This window comes from Saccopteryx leptura, chromosome 1 (genome assembly GCF_036850995.1).
Source record: "Saccopteryx leptura isolate mSacLep1 chromosome 1, mSacLep1_pri_phased_curated, whole genome shotgun sequence".
NCBI lineage: Eukaryota > Metazoa > Chordata > Mammalia > Chiroptera > Emballonuridae > Saccopteryx > Saccopteryx leptura.
Window position 1 is genome coordinate 8707105 of NC_089503.1, and position 23882 is coordinate 8730986.

General features: G+C 55.9%; 1 protein-coding gene across 1 annotated transcript; it reads right to left on the bottom strand.

The window, feature by feature from the left end:
* Positions 1 to 6195: 6195 nt before the first annotated feature.
* SLC22A11 (solute carrier family 22 member 11) lies at positions 6196 to 20720 on the bottom strand. Its single transcript, XM_066360362.1, has 10 exons — positions 19977 to 20720; positions 18435 to 18538; positions 15503 to 15657; positions 15233 to 15401; positions 13616 to 13739; positions 12251 to 12366; positions 9552 to 9766; positions 9067 to 9175; positions 7866 to 8073; positions 6196 to 6335 (listed from the first exon to the last, which is right to left on the bottom strand). The coding sequence occupies exons 1-10, from the start codon at positions 20367 to 20369 to the stop codon at positions 6273 to 6275; spliced, it is 1656 nt and encodes a 551-aa protein (XP_066216459.1). The 5' UTR covers positions 20370 to 20720; the 3' UTR covers positions 6196 to 6272.
* Between the last annotated feature and the right edge of the window lie 3162 nt (positions 20721 to 23882).

Sequence of the window (23882 nt, forward strand, 5' to 3'; positions counted from 1 at the left end):
CATTCCCCCCTATTCCCCGATCCACCCCCCCCCCACAGCCTGCGCCTCAGGGCCCTCTCCCCAGCCGCTGGTCCCCACGGTCTCAGTCTTGATCTCTCCTTAGGCTGCTAGTTTAGCTCCTGCATTCTCAGGAATGCCTGGTCCTCTTGCAGAATGCTGTCTCTTTTTGCCTTTGTGAGTTGTAGCCCTAATAAGAGGAGTAATTTTAGGTGGCTGCCAGGACAAGCATGGTGGGGAAGGGCTCAGGAAGGCATGACATGAATGTTGGCAAAATCCCTCACACTTCACCGGAAACCATGTCTCAGGACCCGGCGGGCCATATGCAAACACCCTGTGCGATCGGAGCTTTCCTCCCTGCCTCTGCCGGTGAGACGCCCCAGCCCAGAGCAGAGTGGGCAGTGCCCGCATGGCTGGACCATACCTGAGGGTTCTCCCGAAACAAGAGGCAGTGTTGCCCAAGGGTTGCATACAGACTCTGGAATAGACTGTGTGGATTTGAATCCCTGCTCCGTCCAAGCTGTGCGGCCTTGGGAAAGGTGCTAACCTTCTCTGTGTCTCAAGTTTCCTCCTCTCTAAAGTGATGGTGATAAGAGTCTGAACTTACAAAGCTCTTGTGAGGACTAAGTGGGTTTATGCAGATCACTTAGAACGGTCCTGGCCAAGCAGTGAGGGCTTAATAACAATGTTATCGTCCTCATTGTCGTCGTCATCATTTTTTTTAACTTTTGCATATTTTATTTATAGGTATTTATTTATGTGTGTTGTTATTATAAAGGGGATTTCTTCTCCAATATAGCTTTTCTTTCTAAATGTTTTTAAAATTTTTTATTGATTGATTTTAGAGACAGAGAGGGAGAAGAAGGGAGAGAGAGAAAGAGAAACATTGATTTGTTTTTCCCTTATTTATGCATTCTTTGGTTGATCCTTGTACATGCCCTGACTGGGATCAAACTTGCAATTTTGACGTATCGGGAACAATGTTCTAACCACGTGAGTTACCCGGCCAGGGCCCATTATTTCTTGACAAGGACTGTGGGGGACACCTGGGAGTCCCTGAAGGCTCACTTGGAAAGGGCTCATGGGAGCGGGGGTGGGGGCTGTCCCAGGGTCAGACTGGGCAGGGACAGATGTCATTTGGAGGACAAGCACTGAACTGTATAGCACAGAGTGAGACTGATATAAATCTGGGTTGAAATGTGATTTATCTCTCCACATATGGCTAATGTTTGCTTGGTGGTTTTAATGAAGAATTCTCATTTTCTGAGAAAGAACACCTGTAATGGAGATATTGGGGGACTGGCCCCTCAGGTCATTCTCCACCATGCTGTTTGAGCAGAGTGCAGAAAGATTGCAGAGGGAGGGTGCAGAGGGGGCTTCCCGGCTTCTGGAGGTAACCTGTCCGAGCCAGAGTCCGTCTGCCGTGGGGCCTGAGACCCTGCCTGCATTTCTACCCTGGACGCATCTGAATCCTGGAAACCGAGTGTCACCCCCCAGCCTTCATTTACGCAGACACACATGCACACACACACACACACACAGGTATACATGTGTGTGCGCGCACACGCACCATTTGCCTATGTCCTCAAAGTTTGAGGAGACGAAGGGCATGGTCGCCTGCAGCCATGAGAACGTCATCCTGTACGGAACTGCACTGTCCTACCTGGTGGCCGCCTTTGGCCTCTGCGTTCATCTGGCAGCCTCTTCCCCACCCTCCGCTCTGCTCTCTCCCACCACAGAGGTCTGTTCCTTCTGTTCATTCTTTTGCTGCTCTTTCTCCTGCAATAACAGGTGTCCTCAGGGTCTCACCTTCCCCATGTGGCCTAGCCGAGGGGTTTTTCTAAGCCACTACTGTTGTACCTCTGAGAGGAAGTCTGTTCTCAGCTCTTTTTTTTTTTTTTTTTCTGAAGCTGGAAACGGGGAGAGACAGTCAGACAGATTCCCGCATGTGCCCGTCCGGGATCCACCCGGCACGCCCACCAGGGGCGATGCTCTGCCCACCAGGGGGTGATGCTCTGCCCCTCCGGGGCGTCGCTCTGCCTCGACCAGAGCCACTCTAGCGCCTGGGGCAGAGTCTAAGGAGCCATCCCCAGCGCCCGGGCCATCTTTGCTCCAATGGAGCTTTGGCTGTGGGAGGGGAAGAGAGAGACAGAGAGGAAGGAGGGGAGGGGGGTGGAGAAGCAAATGGGCGCTTCTCCTATGTGCCTTGGCTGGGAATCGAACCCGGGTCCCCTGCATGCCAGGCCGACGCTCTACCGCTGAGCCAACTGGCCAGGGCCTGTTCTCAGCTCTTAAAATTGTACGCACTACATGACTGGCTGAAAAAGCCACAGGACTCCATTAGGCACCTCCTCGGAGACCTGGCAGGACCCACTGAGCCTGATGAGGCCTGCCTGAGTGGCTCCTGTGGGCGCCCTGCCCCCACCTGCAGTGCCAGGCCCATGATGCCAGCATGGTATTGCCGGGTATGTTGGGTTGGCATTTGACTGAGATTGCATTGAATCTATATATACCTCTGTGAGGAGCTGACATCTTGGTAATAGAGTCTTCCAATCTATGAACATGGTATATCTTCCCATGTATTTAGATCTGCTTTAATTTCTCAGCAGCATTTTGTAGTTTTCAGTGCTTGAATCTTGTCTTTATTTTGTTGAATTTATCCCCCGGTGTCAGTTTTTTCCCGGGCTATCATTAGGTGGCATTTTCTGATCGTTCAATTTCTGATTGTTACTAGCATACAGAAATACAATAGATTTTTATATACTGACCTTGTCACCTTGCAACCTTATTAAACTCATTATTTCTGGTGACATTTTAATAGATTTCTTAGGATTTTCTACAATTACATCATCTGCAAATATAGTTTTGTCTTTCTTTCTAATCTATAATCCTCTTTATTTGTGTGACATACAGAGAGAGGGACAGATAGGGACAGACAGATTGAAAGGGAGACAGATGAGAAGCATCAATTTTTCGTTGTGTACCTTAGTTTCTCATTGATTGCTTTCTCATATGGGCCTTGTCTGGGGGGACTACAGCACAGTGAGTGACCCCTTGCTCCAGCCAGCGACCTTGGGCTCAACCTAGTGAGCCTTGTTCAAATCAGATGAGCCTGAACTCAAGCTGGTGACCTCGGGGTTTCAAACCTGGGACCTCTGTGTCCCAGTCCGATGCTCTATCCACTGCACCACCGCCTGGTCAGGCTAATCTATAAGCCTCTTATTTATTTTTTTCTTGCTTTATTGCACTGAGTAGGACCTGTGTTAAATAGAAGTGATAAAGTAGACATCCTAGACTCATTTCTGATCTTAGTAGGAGTGCATTCAGTCTTTCACTACGAAGTGTGGTTTTATCTCTTGGTTTCTCAGCGACGCCCTTTATCAGGTCGAGCAAGCTCTTATATTCTGAGTATGCTGAGTAGGATTTATCAGGAATAAATGCTGAATTTTGTGAAATGTTTTCTGTTGAGATGATAACACAATTTTGCTTACCTTGATGTTTGAATAGTAAATCAACTTTGCATTTCTGGGATAAACTCCACTCGATCATGATATATTACCCTTTTTTAATATATTGTTGGATTCAATTTTCTGTTTGTGTGTGTAAGAGATATTGATTTGTAGTTTCCTTCTTTTTTTTATTTATTTATTTATTTATTTTTATTTTTTTTATTATTTTTTTTGTAGTTTTCTTCTAATACTTTTTTTCTGAATTTGGTATCAGAGTAATGTTGGTCTCATAGAATAAGTTGGGAAGTGTTACCTCTTTTTCAATATTATGGAGGATTCTGTGTAGAATTGGTATAATTTTTGCTTAAATGTTTGGCAGAATGAACCAGTGAAACCATCTAGAGACCTGGAGTTTTCTTTGTGGGAAGGTTTTAAGCCATAAATTCAATTTCTTTAGTATAATAGATACAGGGCTAACAATATTATCTATTTCTTCTTGAGTGAGCTTTGGTAGTTTGTATCCTTCAAGAAATTTCTTCATTTCATCTAAGTTGTCTAGATTTATTGGTAAAATATTGCTCATGATATTTCCTTATCATTTTAATGTCTGTAGAACTGGTAGTGATGCTTCCCCCTTTGTTTCTGATATTGGTCATGTGTGTCTGTTCTCTTTTTTTCCTGGTCAGTACATCTAGTGGTTTATAAATTTTATTGATCTTCTCAAAGAACCAGCTTCAGGTCTTGTTGATTTTTAAAATAACTTTCTATTTCTTGGATTTCTGCTGTTTATTATTTCCTGTCTCTTACTTACTTTAGGTTTAATTAGCTCTTTTTTTTTCTAATTTCTTAGGCTGATATATTTGATTTGAGACTTCTGATGTAGATATTTAATGATATAAATTTTACTTTACTGCTTTAATTTCATCAAGTCTTGATATGTCATTTAAACATTTTAAATGTAGTTCAAAATATTTTCTAATCTCCTTTGTGATTTCTTTGACTTATGGGTCTTTTAGAAGTTGTTTAGTTGGAAGGAGTTTTTTAGATATATCTCGGTTTTAATTTAATTCCATGACAACCCAAGAACATAGTTTTGTGTAATTTAAATCATTTAAAATTTATTACATGTGAAGGGAGGCTGGGGCCCCACTGGGTGTTGGTGGGGGAGTCTGATCTTTACTACAAGACACCAAAGGCTTTTAAGCAGACAGGGGATTGGACCTGAGTTGTGTTTGATTGGTCTGTTGAGCATCAGGTGTGAGAGGGACACTGGGAGGCCGGGGCCAGGGAACCTGAGACTTGATGTTTCCCCCAAGTCGTCCAAGGAGAGTGGACTATTGTCTGAAGAGTCTGGATCCCCAGGGAAGCATCTACCTTTGAGACAGGGCTGATGATAACAGGGCACAAAGGGGTGTAGGTGAGGGGGGGAGCTCGTGTTCTGGAAAGAGCCCTGGGCTGGGAGTCAGGCAGGGGTTCACCATGTGACTCTGAGCACGTCACTGCATCTCTCTGGACTTTAGTCTCTTCACTTCTAAGACAGGTGGCCAGCCTCAACTATCCTATAGTTTTAACAGCCTGGATGCTGCTAGCACAGGGACAGTCTTTGCATGAATTAGGGACGGTGACCCTCGAGATAGACAATAGAAATGTGCCCTGTGGTGTGAGACCTAAAATTAAGGCCCAGTGTTACGTTGCTTTTTGACATCAGGTGAAACCAGGAGGGTCTCGAATGGCTTAACCGCAAGTTTCTCTCCCACTCCGCTCCTGTGGCAACGTCCCCAGCCAAACAACACTTCTCATCAAGGGGAGCAGGCACAGTTCTTGTTATCCCTGGGAAGTGTGCGTTAGTTTCCTGCCAACCTGTGAAATCACTCAACGAGCCCACTGCATCCTCCCTCAGGAACCAGGGGCGCCCTACCCTCTTACCAAACCTTCTCCCACGGTCCCAGGTAGTCACTGTTCCTGAGCACCCCCCCATGTGACGCGGCATGTTACACAGCGTGCGTGCTCTGATTGATCAAGTACAGCCATCTCATCTGTGCAGGGGCAGGTGTCCGCGTGCGCGTGCGTGTGTTTGGCCATCCTTGTAACCACAGGGCAGGAAGCACTCCATCACCATCAGGGTAAATAGTCGGCAATTAAAACAACCCCGTTCTCAGAGTGAGCACAGCCCTGTTAGGGTAAGGGATGGGCCAGCAGAGCCCGGGCTGGATTTCAGCCCCACGTGTCTCTTTAGCGCAGGCCTGGGGGCAGCACAACCTGGATACCGTATCTGGCAGCTGTTAACAGTTGTATTTGTTGGGAGTCTGGCCTGTGCTAAAACCCATTAGCCCTGTTGTCCACCCTGGGAGGTAGGTTCCATGACCACTCCCATTTTGCAGACGAGGATTCTGTAAATGGTGTGTGTGTGTGGGGTTGGAACCCGGTCTGTCCTATGATCCACTCCGTAAGCTGCGGGAGTGGGTGTGGAGGGGAGACCAGCAGAGCCAGGATCTGGGAAGGGGGAGGGGGCTGAGTGCAGGTGTAAAGATGTGAGCTGGGCAAGGAAGGGCAGGGGCCCGGCTTGTTAATGAAGTAGACACAAGGGCAGCCGGGCGGGCTCCTACGGGGCTGGGGCAGGCGGAGAGGCCGAGCGGGGCAGGTGGAGAGGCCGAGCGGGGCAGGCGGAGAGGCGGCGCAGGGCAGGGCAAGCAGCAGACCGCCACGCTGCCCACGCTGCCCACGGCTGCCTGGCCCCGGCCACACCAAACCCTCTAGGCTGCCCAGGTGGCTTCCAGCCTCTGATTGGAGACGTTTGGCCGAAGGGGCTTCGCACAGGCAGAATTCCTAGAACCAGGTGCTTTCTGTAATGGCCGCCTCTCGCCGGTTGCCCCTGGCAGCTGCTGATCTGAAATAATCCAGAGAGAGAGCAGAGAGGTGTGGGGATGTGTCTACACCTCTGGAGCATGGAGGGCAGACCTGGGAGTCAGGTCTGTGGGAGTGTAAACTCCAGGTCAGGGTTTCGCTGACCACTGCATACCCAAAGCAGAGGACAGTGCCTGAAACGCAGTAGGCGTGCAACCAGCCTGAATTAAGTGGAAGAGTAAATTCTGTCCCAGCATCTCCACTTCTCAGCGGGTATCCCTGGGTGAGTTACATAACCTCTCGGTCTCTACCACCTTGACAGCACCTGTGGGGTCATCATTTGGATTAAATAAGATGCTACATTCAGACAACAGGGCTCACTAAGCACCAGCTGTTTTTATTACTATTATCCTGACTTGGCTCCTCCTCGCCTACACCCCGACACAGCGGCTGCGCGTACACAGTGCGTGCTGGGGGCCAGGCACTGTCTTTGGGGTCTTAATATAAATTACTCACACCCCAAAACAACTCTGAGCTAGGCTGTTTTTCTTTTTCTTTTTTTTTTTTAACATTTTAGAAATGAGGATGCAGACACATAAAGGTGTTTCTGACTATAAAATAGAGTTGACGCTGACTATAAAATAGAGTTGAGGAATGTTCCTCGTTTCTGTTCTCTCCAAGACCACACATGAGAGCAACACAATTTGCCCCGGAGGGTCCGAGGAACTCACTCAGCCTGGGCCTGTGGTTCCCTAGGGGAAGATTTAACCAGGACTCCGAGGTTGTCTCTCTCCAGTCAGTTTTGGTGGAGTGGTAAGTGACATGGCCAAGCAGGTGGGGGTTCAGTTCCAGGCAGTCTGGCTGCAGAGCTGGGCTTGTAACCAGTAGGTTTTCCTGCCTTTGCCTAAATTACAGTCACCTTCTATGTGTGAGAACTTGAGTAAGTGGCTTCACCTGCCTGAGTTGTTTGTTTGTTTTTTTAAGTGAGAGGCAGGGAGATAGACAGACTCCCACATGCACCCCAACCAGAATCCACCTGGCAACCTCTGTCTGGGGCCAATGCTCTAATCAACCAAGCTGTCCTCAGTGCCTGAGGCTGATGTGCTCGGTATCCTTAGCGCCAGGGGCCACGCTGGAACCACTGGCTATGGGAGGGAAAGGAGGAGTGGGGGGGGGGGGGAGAGAGAGAAGCAGATGGTCGCTTCTTTTGTGTGCCTTGATGGGGAATTGAACCTGGGCCATCCACACGCCAGGCCGACGCTCTATCTACTGAACCAACTGACCAGAGCCTGAGGTTTTTGTAAATGCAGATTGCAACTGACTTTCCCTGGCAGGGTTGTTGAGGAAACGGTTGCAGAAATGCAAGCTCCACCATTCACTATGCCCCTTCCCTGAGCATGGGGCCAGTCAGCAAAGCGATCAGTGTCATCAAGAGGAGAAGCCCCGCCCAGTTCCCGCCTTCCCCATCCAGGACACCTCCCTAACCCTTGGGCAGCCACCATCTGCAGCCCCGCCCAGCCACTCCTGGTGTGAGTGGAAGCCCAGGCCCACTCCCATGTGGCCAGGAGTCACTCACTGGTTCTCCAGGTCCTGGATGGTGTCAGGCAGTGGAAGTCCCCGCGTCTCCGGGAGGAAGAGCACAACAACAAGACTGGCAACGATGGGGATGACACCGTAGGAGAGGGGGGGCAGCAGGGGCAGGACCTGGCCGGTCATCTTGATCAGGGGGCCCATCACAGCCCCCAGCCGACCTACTGACTGCAGGAAACCATCTGCCGTCATCCTGTGGGCAGAGGGGGGATGGCCCAAGCCCTTGTCATAGCTGACACTTTAGATGAGGAGTCTTTACCAAAGGGGGGGGGGGGGGCATATGGCTGGGTCAGGAGAGCCCAGAGTAGGTAAAACTGGGCTAAAGGAATTGTCCTCCTCAAAGTCTCTCTAATGTCACCTCCTCCATGGAGCCCACGTGGATTTTCCCATTCAGAGGGGCCTCTGTTTCTTGGGAACATTTGGCGTCCTTCCTTAGAACTGTCTGGCCTACTCCATTCTGATCTTAGGTAATCTGGAGGCTTGCCTCAGGGCTTCTGTTGAGCCACCGAGTTGCCAGCTTGAGCCTCCTATATATTGTTAACAGAATCAATAAATGCGCGTCAGAAAAATTACTGGAAGGGTGGGCAGATGAGTGAGTGCCACGAGTGAAGGCAAGAGCGCTGGGCTAGTGGTCACAGAACCAAGGTCCACGCCTGCCCTTCTACTGAGGGAGTCCTTTGGGGAGTCCTTCAGCCTCAGTTTACCCAACCACCCAATGCGGGAGGGTCTGGTTTTCCGTCTGTGTCCCACCCAGCCCTTGGGTTCTGAGGAGGTGACCCTGCTGGGGCAGTAGGGCGGTGGGAGCAAGTGGGGGTCCCCGCCATGCCAGGGCGGCTTCTGGGTTCCTTACCAGGGTTCTACGGGATTCTACCTGGATGGTGGGTTCTGGGGCTCAAAGCGGTTTCCAATCACAGGCCGAGAGGCCTGCGGAGGAGGGGCCTCCCGTGTGGCCGCCTCCAGGTCGGGACTCTTGGGGAAGGGCTGTCCTGGGAGGCCCCTGGCTGAGGATGGCTTTTGAGGGGAGGAAGCTGGGCCATGTTGGCAGCTGGGGCCCCTCTGCCCTCTGCCGTGCATCCCGGGGTGGCCAGCCCTCCTCGCCCTTCCCACTGAGCCTCCCAGGGGCGTCCCTTGCTCGCCCGCCCCCAGGCCTGGCAGCCCCTCCTGCGCAGCCTGCAGCCCGGCCTACCGCAGCGAGGTGGGGAAGAGTTCAGACTTGTAGACAGAGCAGCAGGTTAAGTATACACCAAAGCATCCCTTTCCCAGCACAGCAAAGACGAAGCGCAGGGTCTGTGAGTCTGGGCGGAGGAGAGCACGAGGGTAGGGCCGGCCTGAGGGCGCCCAGCCAGCCTGGGGCGGAGGCTGTGGCTGCACTCGGACATGCAGCCCTGGAGTCTGGGCCGAAGCCCGGCCTTGCACTTGCTCGCGGAAGGATCTTGGGCACGTGGCTTCGCCACGCTGAACCTCAACTTCCTCGGGAAAATGGGCCGGGGCTGCTTGGGGATTGGGCTCCCGAGATGCTGCAGCAAAGCTTGAAATGGCGACAGACTTGGGCGGAGCCGGGACAGTGGGCCCGGGGCCAGGGGAAAGGACGAGTCCAGGACGTGCCAGGCAGGGAAGCCAGGGCCCCGGCAGCCGGTGACTCCCCCTCTTCTCCCGCCGCCCCGGCCTCACCTTGTGGGACCAGCATGTTGGCCAGGATGGAGGCGCCAGCCATCGCTTGGGAGCTGGCCAGAATCACGCGGCGGCCGAAGCGCCGGAGCAGGAAGTTGTTGGAGGCCCGGCCCAGGAAGTCCACGGCGCCGAAGAGGACCTGGAGGAGGAAGATGTCCCTCCCCAGGTTCTGCAGGTCGAAGACCAGCCCATAGTAGGAGATCATTTGGGAGAAGCTGTAGGACAAAGACAGAAGTCGGGTCCCTGCAGCCCGGGGGACAGGCACCGCTGCTGTGCTGCCTGACACGCTGTCCGCCGCCCCAGGAGGGCACTGCTAGTCCCGGGCGCATCATGGCCGGAGCGCTCAAGCCTGCCAAACGCAGGACCTGTCTCCCCAGGGTTGGGCTGTCCAGGAAAGGATGGGGAGGGCGGTGGGCTCATCCCTTGCAGGACTGGACCGTGGGTAGAGGCCTGGGTGGTCCCTCGGCACAATTAGACAGAGGCTTGACTGGCCCAGGGTGGACAGGGCGCTTGGGGTCAAGCTGAGCTGCCCCTTTAGCCCTGCTCCAGCGCCCTCTGGCTTGGTTTCTGGAACCCGGGCCTGGCTCCAGTTCTATGAACCAGAGAGCTCTCTGCCCCTCTCTGGTTGCCCATTTCTGTCTTGAAAGATGGGATTCATGATAGAGTGAAGTCTCTGTTGGGGAGGTGGGCTGGGCTGTCCCCCTCTGAGCTGGGGAGGGCGCCCCCTGCAGGCCAGAGGGGCCACTCAGAAGGGCCAGCCAGCTGCCCGCTCCCTGCCCCTCCTCATGCCTCCCCCAGGGGTTGCTCCCAGAGCCCTCTCCAGGGACCTCCCTGCGGCTGAGGGCCGTAGGATGGGTGAGGAGTGAGGAGAAGGACACCCTGCCAGGGGTTGGTCCCAGAGCCCTCTCCAGGGACCTCCCTGCTGGCTGAGGGCTGTAGGATGGGTGAGGAGTGAGGAGAAGGACACCCTGCCAGGGGCTCCAGGTCTCCCCAGGGGTCGGTCCCAGAGCCCTCTCCAGGGACCTTCCTGCTGGCTGAGGGCCGTAGGATGGCTGAGGAGTGAGGAGAAGGACACCCTGCCAGGGGTTGGTCCCAGAGCCCTCTCCAGGGACCTCCCTGCTGGCTGAGGGCTGTAGGATGGGTGAGGAGTGAGGAGAAGGACACCCTGCCAGGGGTTGGTCCCAGAGCCCTCTCCAGGGAACTCCCTGCTGGCTGAGGGCTGTAGGATGGGTGAGGAGTGAGGAGAAGGACACCCTGCCAGGGGTCGGTCCCAGAGCCCTCTCCAGGGACCTTCCTGCTGGCTGAGACCCGTAGGATGGCTGAGGAGTGAGGAGAAGGACACCCTGCCAGGGGCTCCAGGTCTCCCCAGGGGTTGGTCCCAGAGCCCTCTCCAGGGACCTTCCTGCTGGCTGAGACCCGTAGGATGGGTGAGGAGTGAGGAGAAGGACACCCTGCCAGGGGCTCCAGGTCTGGTCTCCCCAGTGGCTGAACTTACAGAACCTGGATTTCCAGTTTGGAGACTGAATTTTCATCCAGAAGTGGCCACAATGTGAACTTATTCTTGACCACTTTTCAAATCCGTCCCCATCCTCGTTCCCCCTGGACACCCCCCCAGCCCTCCCCACTGTGGCGCGGAAGGCTGTGCCCAATGGTGTCTGCTGCCACCCGGCCGGCAGCTGCGCTTTCCTCACGTTTGTAAGTGACGTGGGTGCCCGCGCTCACAGCAGCTGCACTCAGCTGGCTTCACAGCCACAGACAAGAACCCACGAGGTCAGTGACACAGCCTGTGACCCAAACAACAAAGGATGCAGAGCAGCCCCTGGGAGACCCTGGAAGCCTTGGAGGTGGTTGAAAGAATGACCTCGGCCAGTCCTGACACCTGACCCGGCGGGCACTGCTTCAAATTTCTCAGAAAGAAGCTTATATTATTAAATAAATAAATAAATAAAGCATTTGATCCATTCTCTGTTCTAAGATGTAGCAAATGTTTGCTATTATAACCCATGTGTAGTTAAAAAGAGCATAAAATAAACATTTTCCTGATCTTCAGTTTTATTCTGGATGAGTCCCCATCAAACCTGCCCTCACTTTTCTATATGCTCCCCTAGAAGTGACTTTAACTGTGTTTGTTTTATTAAGGGGCTTTTTCTTGATCCCAGGTGCCCTTGAGTGCTGAGACAAGGCCCTCCTGGGGTGGGGCAAGGACTCCACACTCCACGTGGGGCCTGGCGGGTGGCACCTGGGAGGGGCGAGAGCTCAGCTTCAGTGCAAATGCCTGCTCACCCTGGGCAAGCGACTGGCCGCTCTGGCCCCCACCCCCGTTTGTCAGTGGGGGCGTCCACGAACTTATCTCACAGGGCTGCTCAGAGCGGGAAGTAGGTGGCCTCGTGCACTCAGCCCTCTATGAGGGAGCCTTGGGACCAGGCCAATGCTGATAAGCAGGCGTCCGGCTGCAGCCCCTGCTGGGCCGGGGCTCGCCCTCTGCCCGGTGCTGTCAGCAGGCCCCTGCCCCCCCCCCAGCCCCAGCTGGCTCCCTGCAGGGCTGGCCTGCACACACTGCCTCTCCCCTGCCTGCGAGGACTCCCGCCTCCAGGGGAGCCGCCTGTCCCTGCCACAAACGCAGCCGAGAGGCCTACAAGGGCTCCTGCTCCCACCACCCTCTGCAGCTCTGGGCCCAGGAGGGGGATGAGGGGGCGTACTTCACGATGAACATGCAGCAGCTTCTCCCGCGGAGAAGGGGCGTGCGGAACAGGTCCAGCAGTGACTGGCGGGCCTTCGCAGAGGTCACCTCCTCCTCCATGCTGGACATCAGCACCTCCGGGCAGAACGGGGCCACAGTGAGTGTGTGGGGGGTGGCCCTTACCCCCATGCTAGGGGAAGGTGTCCAGAATGATGGGGGAGTCTGGCCTCAACCTCTGGAGACTGGAGAGCGAGCCAGGGGGCCAGGGGGAGTGGGGACAGAAAGGCTTTGCTCTGATTCCTGCAGACCCTGCCCACCTGCTCAGAACCAAGGAGCGAGTCTGGTGTCCCAGCGCTGGCCCTCTGGGCTACGGGCTGCAGGTTGGTTCGTGGCAGTTACTACACAAAGTCCTGCCATTCTGCCTCGTTCCTCAAGCCTAGCATCAGGATGTGCCCCCTCCAGACTCACTGGCTCCTCACTGGGTCCCAGTGCCCATCCAGTCTCCCCCTACACCGCTGGGCCCTGCCTGCCCAGTGCTCAGTCCAGTCCTGGTCAGCTCCAGCTTGCCTCCTCCTGGAAGCCTTCTCTGATCCTCCCCACTCATGGTGCTTTGCATCCTCTGGTCTCTGACCGCACATCCTCCCACACCTATTTTCTTGAAGTAGCTTCCTTCAAATCAGAACATTGAGAAGCCCCACGAGGTGAGTGTGCAATAGATGTAGATCAAGGCGGTGAATAGTAAGGTGGTATGTGGTGTGTTGTTGGTAATGGTGTACTGTCACTAGTGGTGGTGATGGTGAGAATGATGATGGTGGTGAAGGTAATGGTGTTGATGGTGTTTTGTAGAGATGCTGGTGGCGAAGGGAGGGACGGTACTGGTGATGTTAGTGGAAATGAAGATAAAGTTGGTGGTGGTCTGCCAGGAGAGGTGATGATGGGGGTGATGAAGGTGATGGTGAGAGTGTGGATGGTCGTGATCCTGTTGGTGGTGGTGTTGGTATTGGTGGTATCGTTATTCTCAGTGGTAGTGATGGGAGTTGTGTTTGTGCAGAAATGATGATCATGGTGGTGATGGCGGGTATAGCAGAGGTGGTAACCACGGTGATGGTGGAGGCAACGATGGCGGTGCTGAGGATGGTGGTGGCAGTGATGGGGGTTGTGATGATTGTGGCAATGGTGGTGGTGGTGATGACAGAGATGGTGAAGGCGACAGCAATGACAGTGATGTTGGTGTTCTGCCAAGGTGGTAATGGTCCTAGTGGTGTTGATGGAGGTGGTGGTGGAATGGGCAGGGGTGAAGCTGGTGATAATACTGATCACACATCAGTGGATGTCCTTTCCGAGTCACACCCCACACTCTAGGTCACAAACAGCAGCGTCTCACCTCTATGGTCAGTGTCTTCTTGGCTTCCTTGCGGCCATTCATCCTGGCCACCTTTTTGAGTTCCTGAAGTGCTTGTTCTGGTTTGCCAGTAATAATGAGCCAGCGTGCAGACTCCGGCAGCCACCTGTTGCAAAAGCAGGTGCATGGCTAGGTCTTCCCATGCATGCTGGGCACTCCTTCCCCCACCCCCGGTCAGGTAGGAAGGGCATGGTGGGAAGAAGACCCGCCCTCTGCCATGGGCATGAGGAGAAGGCAGCCACGTCCCCTTCTGCACTGCCAGTGCTGGGCTGGGAGACGCAGTCCCTAGTGATTTCAGATGAGTCTCAATGCCTGGCCACCTCTTCCTCTCAGGACCACCCATCTGGCTTCCTGGCTGCCGGGACCCTGCCAATGTGAGCGCTGTGGTAGCCAGCACACAGGCTGCCCAGGCGTGGGGTGGTTCTGGGGCAATTTCTAAAGCAGAGGTTTACATCAGGGTGAATTTGTTTTAAAACCCATACAATTAAAGCATCTGCAACCAGAACTGAATGGTTTTATAAATGAGGCTGCTTCTTCCCAGCCTCGGGGCAGATGGGCAGGGAGAAGGGGCTCCCTGGTGGAAGAGGTTTTCCAGCAACAGGACCTCAGCCCTGTTTGCAGAGAAGCTAAGAAAACTTCCTGAGGCAATTTGACAGACAGCGGTGAAATGAGCTACCCTGCCTGGATTCAAATCCGGCCTTTGGCACTCACCAGCTGTGTGGCCTTGGGCAAGCCACTGAACCTCTCTGGGGCCTAAGTGCCTCATCTGGAAATACTGGTGATAATATCATCCCCCTCATTGGAAGTGTTCATACATAGGTGGTGTTATCGGCAACATCCAGGATGCACAGGTCAGAGTGACCAGGGTGGCCCACCTACTTAGTGCAATCATGGGCTGCCTTCCTTCTTGCTTGTGGGTCCTGTTTATACGGTCAAATTCCACGAGGTCAGTGGCTTTTGGTCTGCTTTATTTGTTGCTGTGTCCCTAATTCCTGAAACCACATCTGGCCATGGGGCACGAGTGCGGTACATCTTTGAGAAAAAAATGAATAAGCCCCCATGACTCTCCAAATCTTGGAGAAGACTTACCTGGGCCCAGGTGAACTCAACTCTGACTTACGGGCACAAGAGGACTTCCGGGGACCTGACTTTGTGTTTGTCTCCCGGTGTCTCTTTCTCCGACCCTCCCCCAAGCAGCTATGCAGCTATGCGCAGACCTCAGGACTTCTGTAGCACCAAAATAGTAGTGATGATGATATCCTCCCACATCCGGAGCAGGTCTGCACTGACTCGGACGCCCGCAGGCTTGACAGTGATGTGTGAGGGAGGCCGGAGTGTGTGTGCTTGGGGGGAGGGGCGCTGATGCCGGCGTGATGAAGGCCAGGGCTGGATGGGACCCTCGGACCTCTGGCTGAAGTGCCCACCCTGGAACTCCAAATCCCCAGCTGTCCCTCCTTTGCGAGGGCTCTGTTTAGATCGCTCCTTTCCACAGCTCTCAGCATTTTGGAACCCACGAGGGTGGTGGGGTTGAGGCGCACCCCGGGTCCCCCTCCTGTCAGTGACACTCTCCCAAGGGAAAAGGCCCCTCACTGGACTTACCAGCATATCAGGAAGATGACAAAGAAGGGCGTCGACGTAGCCAGATGGAGGGCTCGCCAGTCCCGTAGGGCGAAGGCCAGACCACCCAGGACCATCTGGCCTATGCAGTAGGTACATCCCAGAATCGTCATGGTGACAGCCCTCCTGTGGGTCATGGTCCATTCCACCACTGGAAGGCAACGCAGACGTGCATAGGCGCAGGCCACATGTGGTGGCCTTGAGCCCCATCCTTCCTTCCTCAGCAGGGAGTGGGCCGAGCGAGGGACTCACAGAGCGTCGTCGAGGTCAGGAGGATGCCGACCAGTCCAAAAGCGCTCAAAAATCGGAGGCCACAATAGACAAGGAAATTGGGGGCAAAGATGGCACTCGTGTTGGCCACGGCCACAAGCAGACAGCACCAGCTCAGCATCGGCTTCCGCCCAAACCTGTTTGGGGAGCAAGCATCGTGGGGGCCTGGAGAGGGGCCCTGGGGACTCGGACACAGAAGGATAGAGCTGGGGTGCCTGCTGGAGCCTGGCATTGCGCCCACTTGTCAGTGCAGGCAGCACCTCCTTCTCAGGAGCCCTAGCAGACGTGTGGAGTGCGTTTGTCATCAAAATGGCAGACACCTTGCTCTCGGCGGACAGTACAGCCTCATGGCCAAAGAGGGACTTTGGCCTCAGACGCCTAGGGTTGAGTCACACTCTGCCCTTCCTGGCTAACCTTGGGCACAGGACTCAACATCTCTGAGCCATGGTCTCTCCATCCGTAAAATGGAGGTATTCACGATGACATGCCTTGTAGGGCGTTTGTGAAAATCAAGACGCCAAGCGAGGGTACAGTGTAACTAGGAAGCTGGGCACCTGTGGCCCTGGGCAAGCCAGCCAGCTAGCTCCCTGCCTGTCTGCGCATGGTGGCAGGTGTTCCCAGGAGACAACCCATGGAGGGTCCTCAGCCCAGGGCCCCGGCTCACAGAGCCACTGCTGCCCCAGGCAGCTCAACCCAAACGCCGGTGTGTAGCCAGCTAAGTTCTAACGGGGAGGTGGGAGCAAACCTCGGCCCTATCCGAGGGGCACCCAGGAGCAAGGCCGCCTCCGCCCAGACTGGGGCTGAGGGCTAGAGGCTGACACCTGGCTCCGACCTCAGTCCCACTGGGGGACCTGCAGACCAGTTGCAGTTTGACAGGGGCTCCCTGCCACGCTCGGGGCAATCTGAGAATCACCAATAACCTCAGCATGAGAGTGAACATCGCGCTAGGCCTGGCCCTAGCTCTACACGTGATTAACTCCCTTATTATATCACAACCACCCCAGGGTAGGTGCCAGGGTCCTCACTCACAGGAGGAAACCAAGGCACAGGGTCCTGGGTGAGGCATCCACCCCATCCTCAACCAAGTCTTGGCGAAGTCACCACAAGTGCTGCGCCTGCATCCCCAAGTGCCACCCCTGCACCCCCTGTGTGCCACCCCCGCACCCCAAGTGCCATATCCGCATCCGCACCCCCGAGCGCCGCCCCCGCGCCCCCGATTGCCGCGCTCGCACCCGCACCCGGGAGTGCCACGCCTGAACCCCCGAGTGCCGCGCCCGCACCCCGGAGTGCCACGCCCACACCCCCGAGTGCCACGCCCGCACCCCCGAGTGCCGCCCCCGCGCCCCCGATTGCCGCGCTCGCACCCGCACCCGGGAGTGCCACGCCTGAACCCCCGAGTGCCACGCCCGCACCCCCCGAGGGTCGCCCCTGCACCCCGGAGTGCCACGCCCACGCCCCCGATTGCCGCGCTCGCACCCGCACCCGGGAGTGCCACGCCTGAACCCCCGAGTGCCGCGCCCGCACCCCGGAGTGCCACGCCCACACCCCCGAGTGCCACGCCCGCACCCGCACCCGGGAGTGCCGCACCTCCATCAGGACGGTTTCCTCCGCAGAAGCTGGGGACCCGGGAGGAGGCTCGGTTCTGCCCAGGCCCGAGGTGGTGGTGACTTGAGCAAGGGCACTGCGTGCAGGAGGGGGCTGGGCTGGGGTGTGTTTGTGAATGTGGGGGTGAGAGAAGGGGAACAGAAGTGGCTCCCAGGGTTCTGGGGTGCGCCATGGGGTGGAGTCTCGGTAGGAGGGGCTGGGCGGGGCATCGGCAGTTCAGTGAGGCTCCTCCAAAGGGAACCTCCCAGCCCGCAGTTAGGGGACAAGCAGACAGGAGTAAAGCAGGGTGTTATAGGCACCGGATAGAGGTGCCTGGCAGGAGGAGGGGCAGAGGGAGAGGGGAAGGCACTGGACTACTCCCCAGACACGCCACTGGGAAGGGAGGAAGAGGAGTGGTGGAGGGAGGGCGAGGGGAGGGGAGGGGAGGGAAAAGAGGAGGGAGAAGAAGGGAGGAGAGGAGAGAGGGGAGTAGGTGAGGGGAAGAAGGGAGGAAAAGAGGAGAGGGTGGGGAGAAGGGAGGAGGAGAAGGAGTATTTCTATTTCATAGCGTGTTTTTTTTGTTTTGTTTTGTTTTTTCTGAAGCTGGAAACGGGGAGAGACAGTCAGACAGACTCTCGCATGCGCCCGACCGGGATCCACCCGGCACGCCCACCAGGGGCGACGCTCTGCCCACCAGGGGGCGATGCTCTGCCCCTCTGGGAGGTCGCTCGGCCGAGACCTGAGCCACTCTAGTGCCTGGGGCAGAGGCCAAGGAGCCATCCCCAGCGCCCGGGCCATCTTTGCTCCAATGGAGCCTTGGCTGCGGGAGGGGAAGAGAGAGACAGAGAGGAAGGAGGGGGGGTGGGGGGTGGAGAAGCAAATGGGCGCTTCTCCTATGTGCCCTGGCCGGGAATCGAACCCGGGTCCCCCGCACGCCAGGCCGATGCTCTACCGCTGAGCCAACCGGCCAGGGCCTCATAGCGTGTTTTGTACTTGAAGTTGAGAAGAAGAAGGGGCTCTTTCTCCCTGGAAGACTACTAGCTCCCCGAGGGCAGGGTCTGTGTAGCATCTGGCACACAGTAGGTGCACAATAAAGGTTGGTTCAGGAGATGAAGGACAGAGAGCAAGAGTGCTCAGGGTGACTTCTCACTGTGCACCTTAGCCTAGAGCACGCTCTTGGCCATCACCGTCCCCTGGCCGCCTGGAACTCATGTCCAGACTCAACCAAAGGAGCCCTCCTCTCAGGGAACACGGACACTCACGTGACATTTCTGTACCTCTGTCCCCCACCCACTGTCTGGGAGGAGCTCGCCCAGAGAGAAGTCCTTACCAGTAGGAGAGGAGGCCCCAGGCGAAGGAACCCAGCAGTGTACCGGCCATGAAGATGGCCTGGCCCAGGGGCTTCAAGCCCTGGTGGTCGCACACCAGGCCCCACTAGAAGAGAAGGAGGGTGTGACAGCTCAGGGACGTGGTCTACAGGGCAGGGGTGGCAGCCGGAGCTCCCAGCCAGGAACACCTGGTCAGCCTGGGTCTTGTGGGTTTGGCCACCCACAATGGGGCCCACAGATCCCATGGGCCAGGCAACAGAAGGGGAAGGGGTGTGCTGGCTGTTGGCCTCCACTCTCTGCTCACAGCCAACAGCATGGCCGGGATATGACAGAGCTTGGCATCTGGCAGTGGACAGTGGTGGGAGGTGGTGACACCCTAGGCTCTGGCTCTGACTCCGCTGACTACTGGCCGGTGAGCTTGGGTACGTGCCGGCACCTGGCATGGCCTGCTTACTCATCCGGAAACAGGGCCGTGCAGCTGGCTCTCACCGGCCGTTAGCATGAACAGAGATGCGCGCGCATCGCTGGGATATTTTCAGCGCCTTGGGCCCAGGATGGGCATCCATCACCCTCCCCCCCCCCCGCCCCCGCCAGGTCAGTCCTTCATCAAAGCCTGGGAGCTCTACTCCCTTCCTGCCTTCCCCCCTGGCTGATGGCAGTAGAAGCCCCTGTCTCTACCAGGCAGTCTCTGCCCTGCAAAATGACTTCTTGAAATTGCAAATCAGATCACATTGCTCCCCTACCCCAGAGCCTCCAATAACTTTCCTGTGCACTTAAAAGAAATTCAGGCCCTCCCCTCCGTCCCCACCTGGTGGCTCCTGCCCCTCCCGCTCTCGCGGGCGGTATGCTGGGCCTCCTGCTCCTTCAAGTGCCCAGACACACTCCCGTTCAGGGCTCTGACCACACACCAGCCCCCCCACCCCACCCCCCTTTGCGGGACTGATTCCTTCTCCCGTAATCCAGGTCTCATCTTAAATGTCCCCTCTTCATAGAGACCTTCCCCATCTGCTGTCTCTCCCTGACTCCTAAGACCCGCTTCTCTCCTTAGGATTCACTTATGACCCCGGAGGCTGGACAGAAGAGTGACAGTCCCAGGTTCTGGCCCCTGACTGCCAAGGTTGAATCCGGTTTTAGCTGTGTGTCCTGGGACAAATCACTGAACCTCTCGATGCTCCTGTTTTGTCCTTTGTTAAATGGGGACAATAATAAGACCCACCCCCTGGGATCACAGGGAGGCTGTGACTACAGGGAAAGCACTGGGAACAGTGCCAGCTACTTAAAGGGCGAAAGGGGGAGGCTCACTGTGCTGTTATTACTGGTTTAAATGCTGGCTGCTTCCAAACCCGCCAGCAGATCCTGGAAGGCTCCCTGTTCGTCCTGTAACCCTAGCCACTGCTCGGAATCGGGGCCGACATGAGCAGTCAGTAGTACGTGTTAAGGGAGCAGCAGCACAGCACCTCCCTGCCGTGAGGAAGGCAGTAGGACGCGCTCCCCAGTCGTGGTGGACAGCCAGGAAGGAGGAAAGCTGGGAGGGGGGCCCTTACCTCAGCCACAATGGTGGAGGAGAAGGTGCTGTGGTCATAGACCCAGCCATCCAGGCACGGCTCCGTGGCGGCCTCACTCCAGTTGGCGGCCGTGGTGTTGGGCTCCAGGAGCTGCCACTGAGGGTGGCGGAAGCGGCGACACTGGTGGGGCTCATGGTTGGGGCCCAGTGGGATGGAGATGACCAGGAGGGCCTCGGGTGTGAGGTTCCTGGGGGCCTCAGAGCCATTGTCCAACATGTGGGCCCAGCAGCGGTGGCCCGGGGTGGCCGCCGAGAAGTTGTCCAGGAGCATTTGGGAGGGCACAAGGACAGAGGGCAGGAGGAGAGTGATGACCTGCAGGGTCTGGAAGAGACCCACGCCCCCAGCTCGCTCCAAGAGCTCCGTGAACCCCATGGTCAGAGCCCAGGGCGGGCCTCCGGGCCAGCCGGGGAGGGGCCGCAGGGAGCCTGGGAGGTACGGCCAGCAGGCCGGAGCCACTACAAGCTCAGGATCCCGGGCCCCAGTCTGCTCCCCTCAGTCACATCTCCGGCCAAGGCTTGGGCAGCTGGCCAGCAACCAGTCCGGTTGGTCCTGGGATGACCCCAACACTGTAAAGAAGTTCCTCCTTACCCTGTTTCCAGGAGTGGCTGCATGGATGCCCCGCCACTCTACAGAGGGGACACTGAGGGACAAAGCTCACTGGGCTCAAGCTGCCCGGGTGTCTGAAGCACTCTGTTCTCTAATGCTGAGTGAAAGGTCAAGTAGATTTTTAAAAAAAATAATAAGATGCAATGGTGTGATGTTACTGAATTACAGTTGTGGAAGAAGGACCGACTGGGCCGTCGCCTCGTGGCCTCGGTTAAAGTTTAACCTCCAGGCTAGCTCCTGAGTGAGACAGGCAGGCTCAGCCACCAGGAAGCCCTGGGCAGCCCCCCGCTGGTCACTTTGTCATGTTCCTGAGTCCTAACCTTCACCCATGCTGACAATTTCCGTCCACCTTGCTAAGGCACAGGTGAGGAGCAAGGCCTGGGAGCTGGGCATGGAGGAGGCCAGGGTGGGGGCGGGGTGCCTGCTAGGGAGGGCGGGGTGCCTGCTAGGGAGGGCGGGGTGCCTGCACGGGCGGGGGGCGGGGTGCCTGCACGGGCGGGGGCGGGGTGCCTGCTAGGGAGGGCGGGGTGCCTGCACGGGCGGGGGGCGGGGGCGGGCCGAGGACTGTGCTCAGTCTTTCCTTAGCCGGCACCTCCTGCCAGGCAGCACCGGGAGCCCCACTTGCAGACAGCCCTATTTTGGGAAACTCCTATTTGGAGGTTCTAGGTTGCCTTTATTAGATTGTAAATTCTCCCAAGGTGGGAACCATGGCTACAATTTCCTGGCCTCCCTCAAAGCCCCTCCATGGCTCTGGAACTGGGCAGGCGTGCAGGTTGGGGAATGAGTGAGATCACACCTCCTGGGCCCAGTGTGTCCTGCTGTGCAGACTGGCGTGAGGAGGGGCAGAGCCAGAGCCATCCAGGTAAGGAGGGGTGAAGCCAGCCCCCACCCCCTGCTTCAGCTAGGCTGCTGGCCGTGCTGCCTACACTCTCTCGCTCTCTCTTATTGCTCCTCATTCTAGCACAAGAAACAGGTGGTGCCAATTTCCCCAGACAGGGAAACAGACTCAGAGAGGGCAAGCGGCTTGCCCAAAGCCACACAGCGGAGTGATTCAAACCAGACTCTATAGCTGGAGCTCTTTCCGATGCCCCTGGCCAGCTGCAGCGTGGCCTCTAGCCCATCATGGACCAAATCTCAGTTCAAGGCTGGAATTCAGGATCTGGATCGGAAATGAGGGGCAGCCCAAGAGCCCAAAGTCACCTCCTGGGATGTGCGAGGGAATCCGCTGAGTCAGTTCCAGAGAGAAGTGTGAGTGTGGGAGTGTGGGGGAGGTGTGTGTGGGCGTCTGGACCCTGAGCTCCCTAGGACCTCCTCAGAGGGCTGGCATCCGGCCAGGAAGCCCAGGGATCGGGCTTCCGGCCTGGCTTTCAAAGCCAGGGCTGTTTCTTTACTTTACCTCTCCAGGCAGGAACTCATTATACATTTTAAAATAGCAAATAGAGGTGAGAGAGGACCAACTCACACGAAAGCACAGGAGGCCAACTGGGCACAGCCCCAATCTGAAACAGCCCGAAGGCTGAATTTTACGTGAAAAAAAAAAAAGTGCTTTATACCTACGTGCAAACACCATCCTCACAGGGGCAGGTCTGGACCCAGGACCGTTACCCTGAACATGACCTCCCCTCTCTGGCCCCTGGTTTCTGGCCTGCGGAAAGGATGCATTGCCACGTTGGTGTTTCAGACCTTATCCTGGATCAGAACCCCTATGTGTGCTGGCTAAAATGCAGTTTCCCTGGGCCCAGGAATATGCATTTTAACATAACGCCCGCCCGCCCGCCAATTCCACCGCACTGGCCGAGAGAATTCTTTTCCCTTCTTCCACTCGCTTTAAAAGACGTTCTCTTCTTCCCTGCCCCTCGCCTGTTGTGGAGGTCCCTAGCCTTTGCTAACAGGGGAAGGTCAAGCCTCCCAGATATGACAGAAGGCTCCCGGAATTTCCAACTGACTCTCTGCTTCCCGGCCAAGGAATTTTTAATTCCTATTTTCTGTTTTTTCTGGGGCTGCCCGGGGCAGGGCTTCCTACCGCTGCTTCGCCACCTGATGGTCACACCCGGGACTGCAGCATTTCCAGCGTTGGTTCATCCTGGCTTAGGTGTGTCCACCCTTGAAAGGTTCTCAGGCCTTGGTCAGGAGAAGAGGCCTAGGGGAAGCGGGCAGGCAGCCTCAGATTATAGCCCCCAGGTGCTTCAAGTGTCTCATTAAGTTAATGGGTGTAAATTGAACCCCTGGTCCTCATTGAACCAGAATTGCTATTAGGCTTGATTTTCCTAGCCAAAGGCCCCGTCAATTAAAAGCCAGGCCAAGCTCAGCGGCTGTGTGACCTTAGGCAGTTCACCTCCCACCTCTGACTCTGAGCTCCTCAGCTCTACCTTAAGAGGCCTTCCACTTAAGGTACTAAGATTCAAGGAGATAATGAAGGGGCCTGACAGCATAAGTAGCTGGGTCACCACCCTCGGCACCGCACCATCACCATCACCATCACCGTCATCACCATCATCACCGTCATCACCGCCAAAGCACCTGCCCCTTTATTCTCCTTTTGTTTCTCTTTCAGTTGAAGTCGAAGCATTTCAGATTCAGCTGCACTCACTGGGCTCGGCCCCTCGGCCCCCAGCGGCACACCTGGAAGGGTCCGGGCGGGGCCGGGGGAAGGCCAGTATCTTTCCTAGGCCCCCGGCCCCGGGCACAGACAGGGCTTTGCAGGGCCTCCAGTCCTGATTCCAGGTCCCATGTCTCCGCTATGCCTCTGTGACGAGAACGGATGATCCCCTGGAAAGTCAAAGAAATGGTAACAATAAAAGAAAAAAAGAACAGAAATTAAAAAAAAAAAAAAAAAGAACATTAACAAAAAAGAAACAAATCATAAAATGTCCAGGTATCTTCTCATGTGGAGAACAGGCCTCACCATGCTGGGTAGGTAGTGTGGACGCATCACCACAGGGACAGAGCCAGATCTTTCCTTCCTGGTTCCTTCCTTCCTCCCGAGGGCGTAACTTTGGGGATTTCTCCCCCATTCTGTCCCCCTCTGGGATTCTTTTCAACCCACCGCCCCGCAGGAGCTGAGATCGCCCCGGGCTTCCCCATGGTGAAAGCCCCATTTTGCCAGTCCTGCAAGTTCACCCATGTGCCTTTGGGGGGGAAGATGAGGGAACCTCGAAACTCAGTTCTCTCTTACAGCACACACTTCGTAAAAGTCACAGACTGGCATCAGGAACAGAAGAAAAGCCCTTCCCGACAGTCCCACACCCCAGGGGAACCCACCTGACTGTTTGTTTCTAT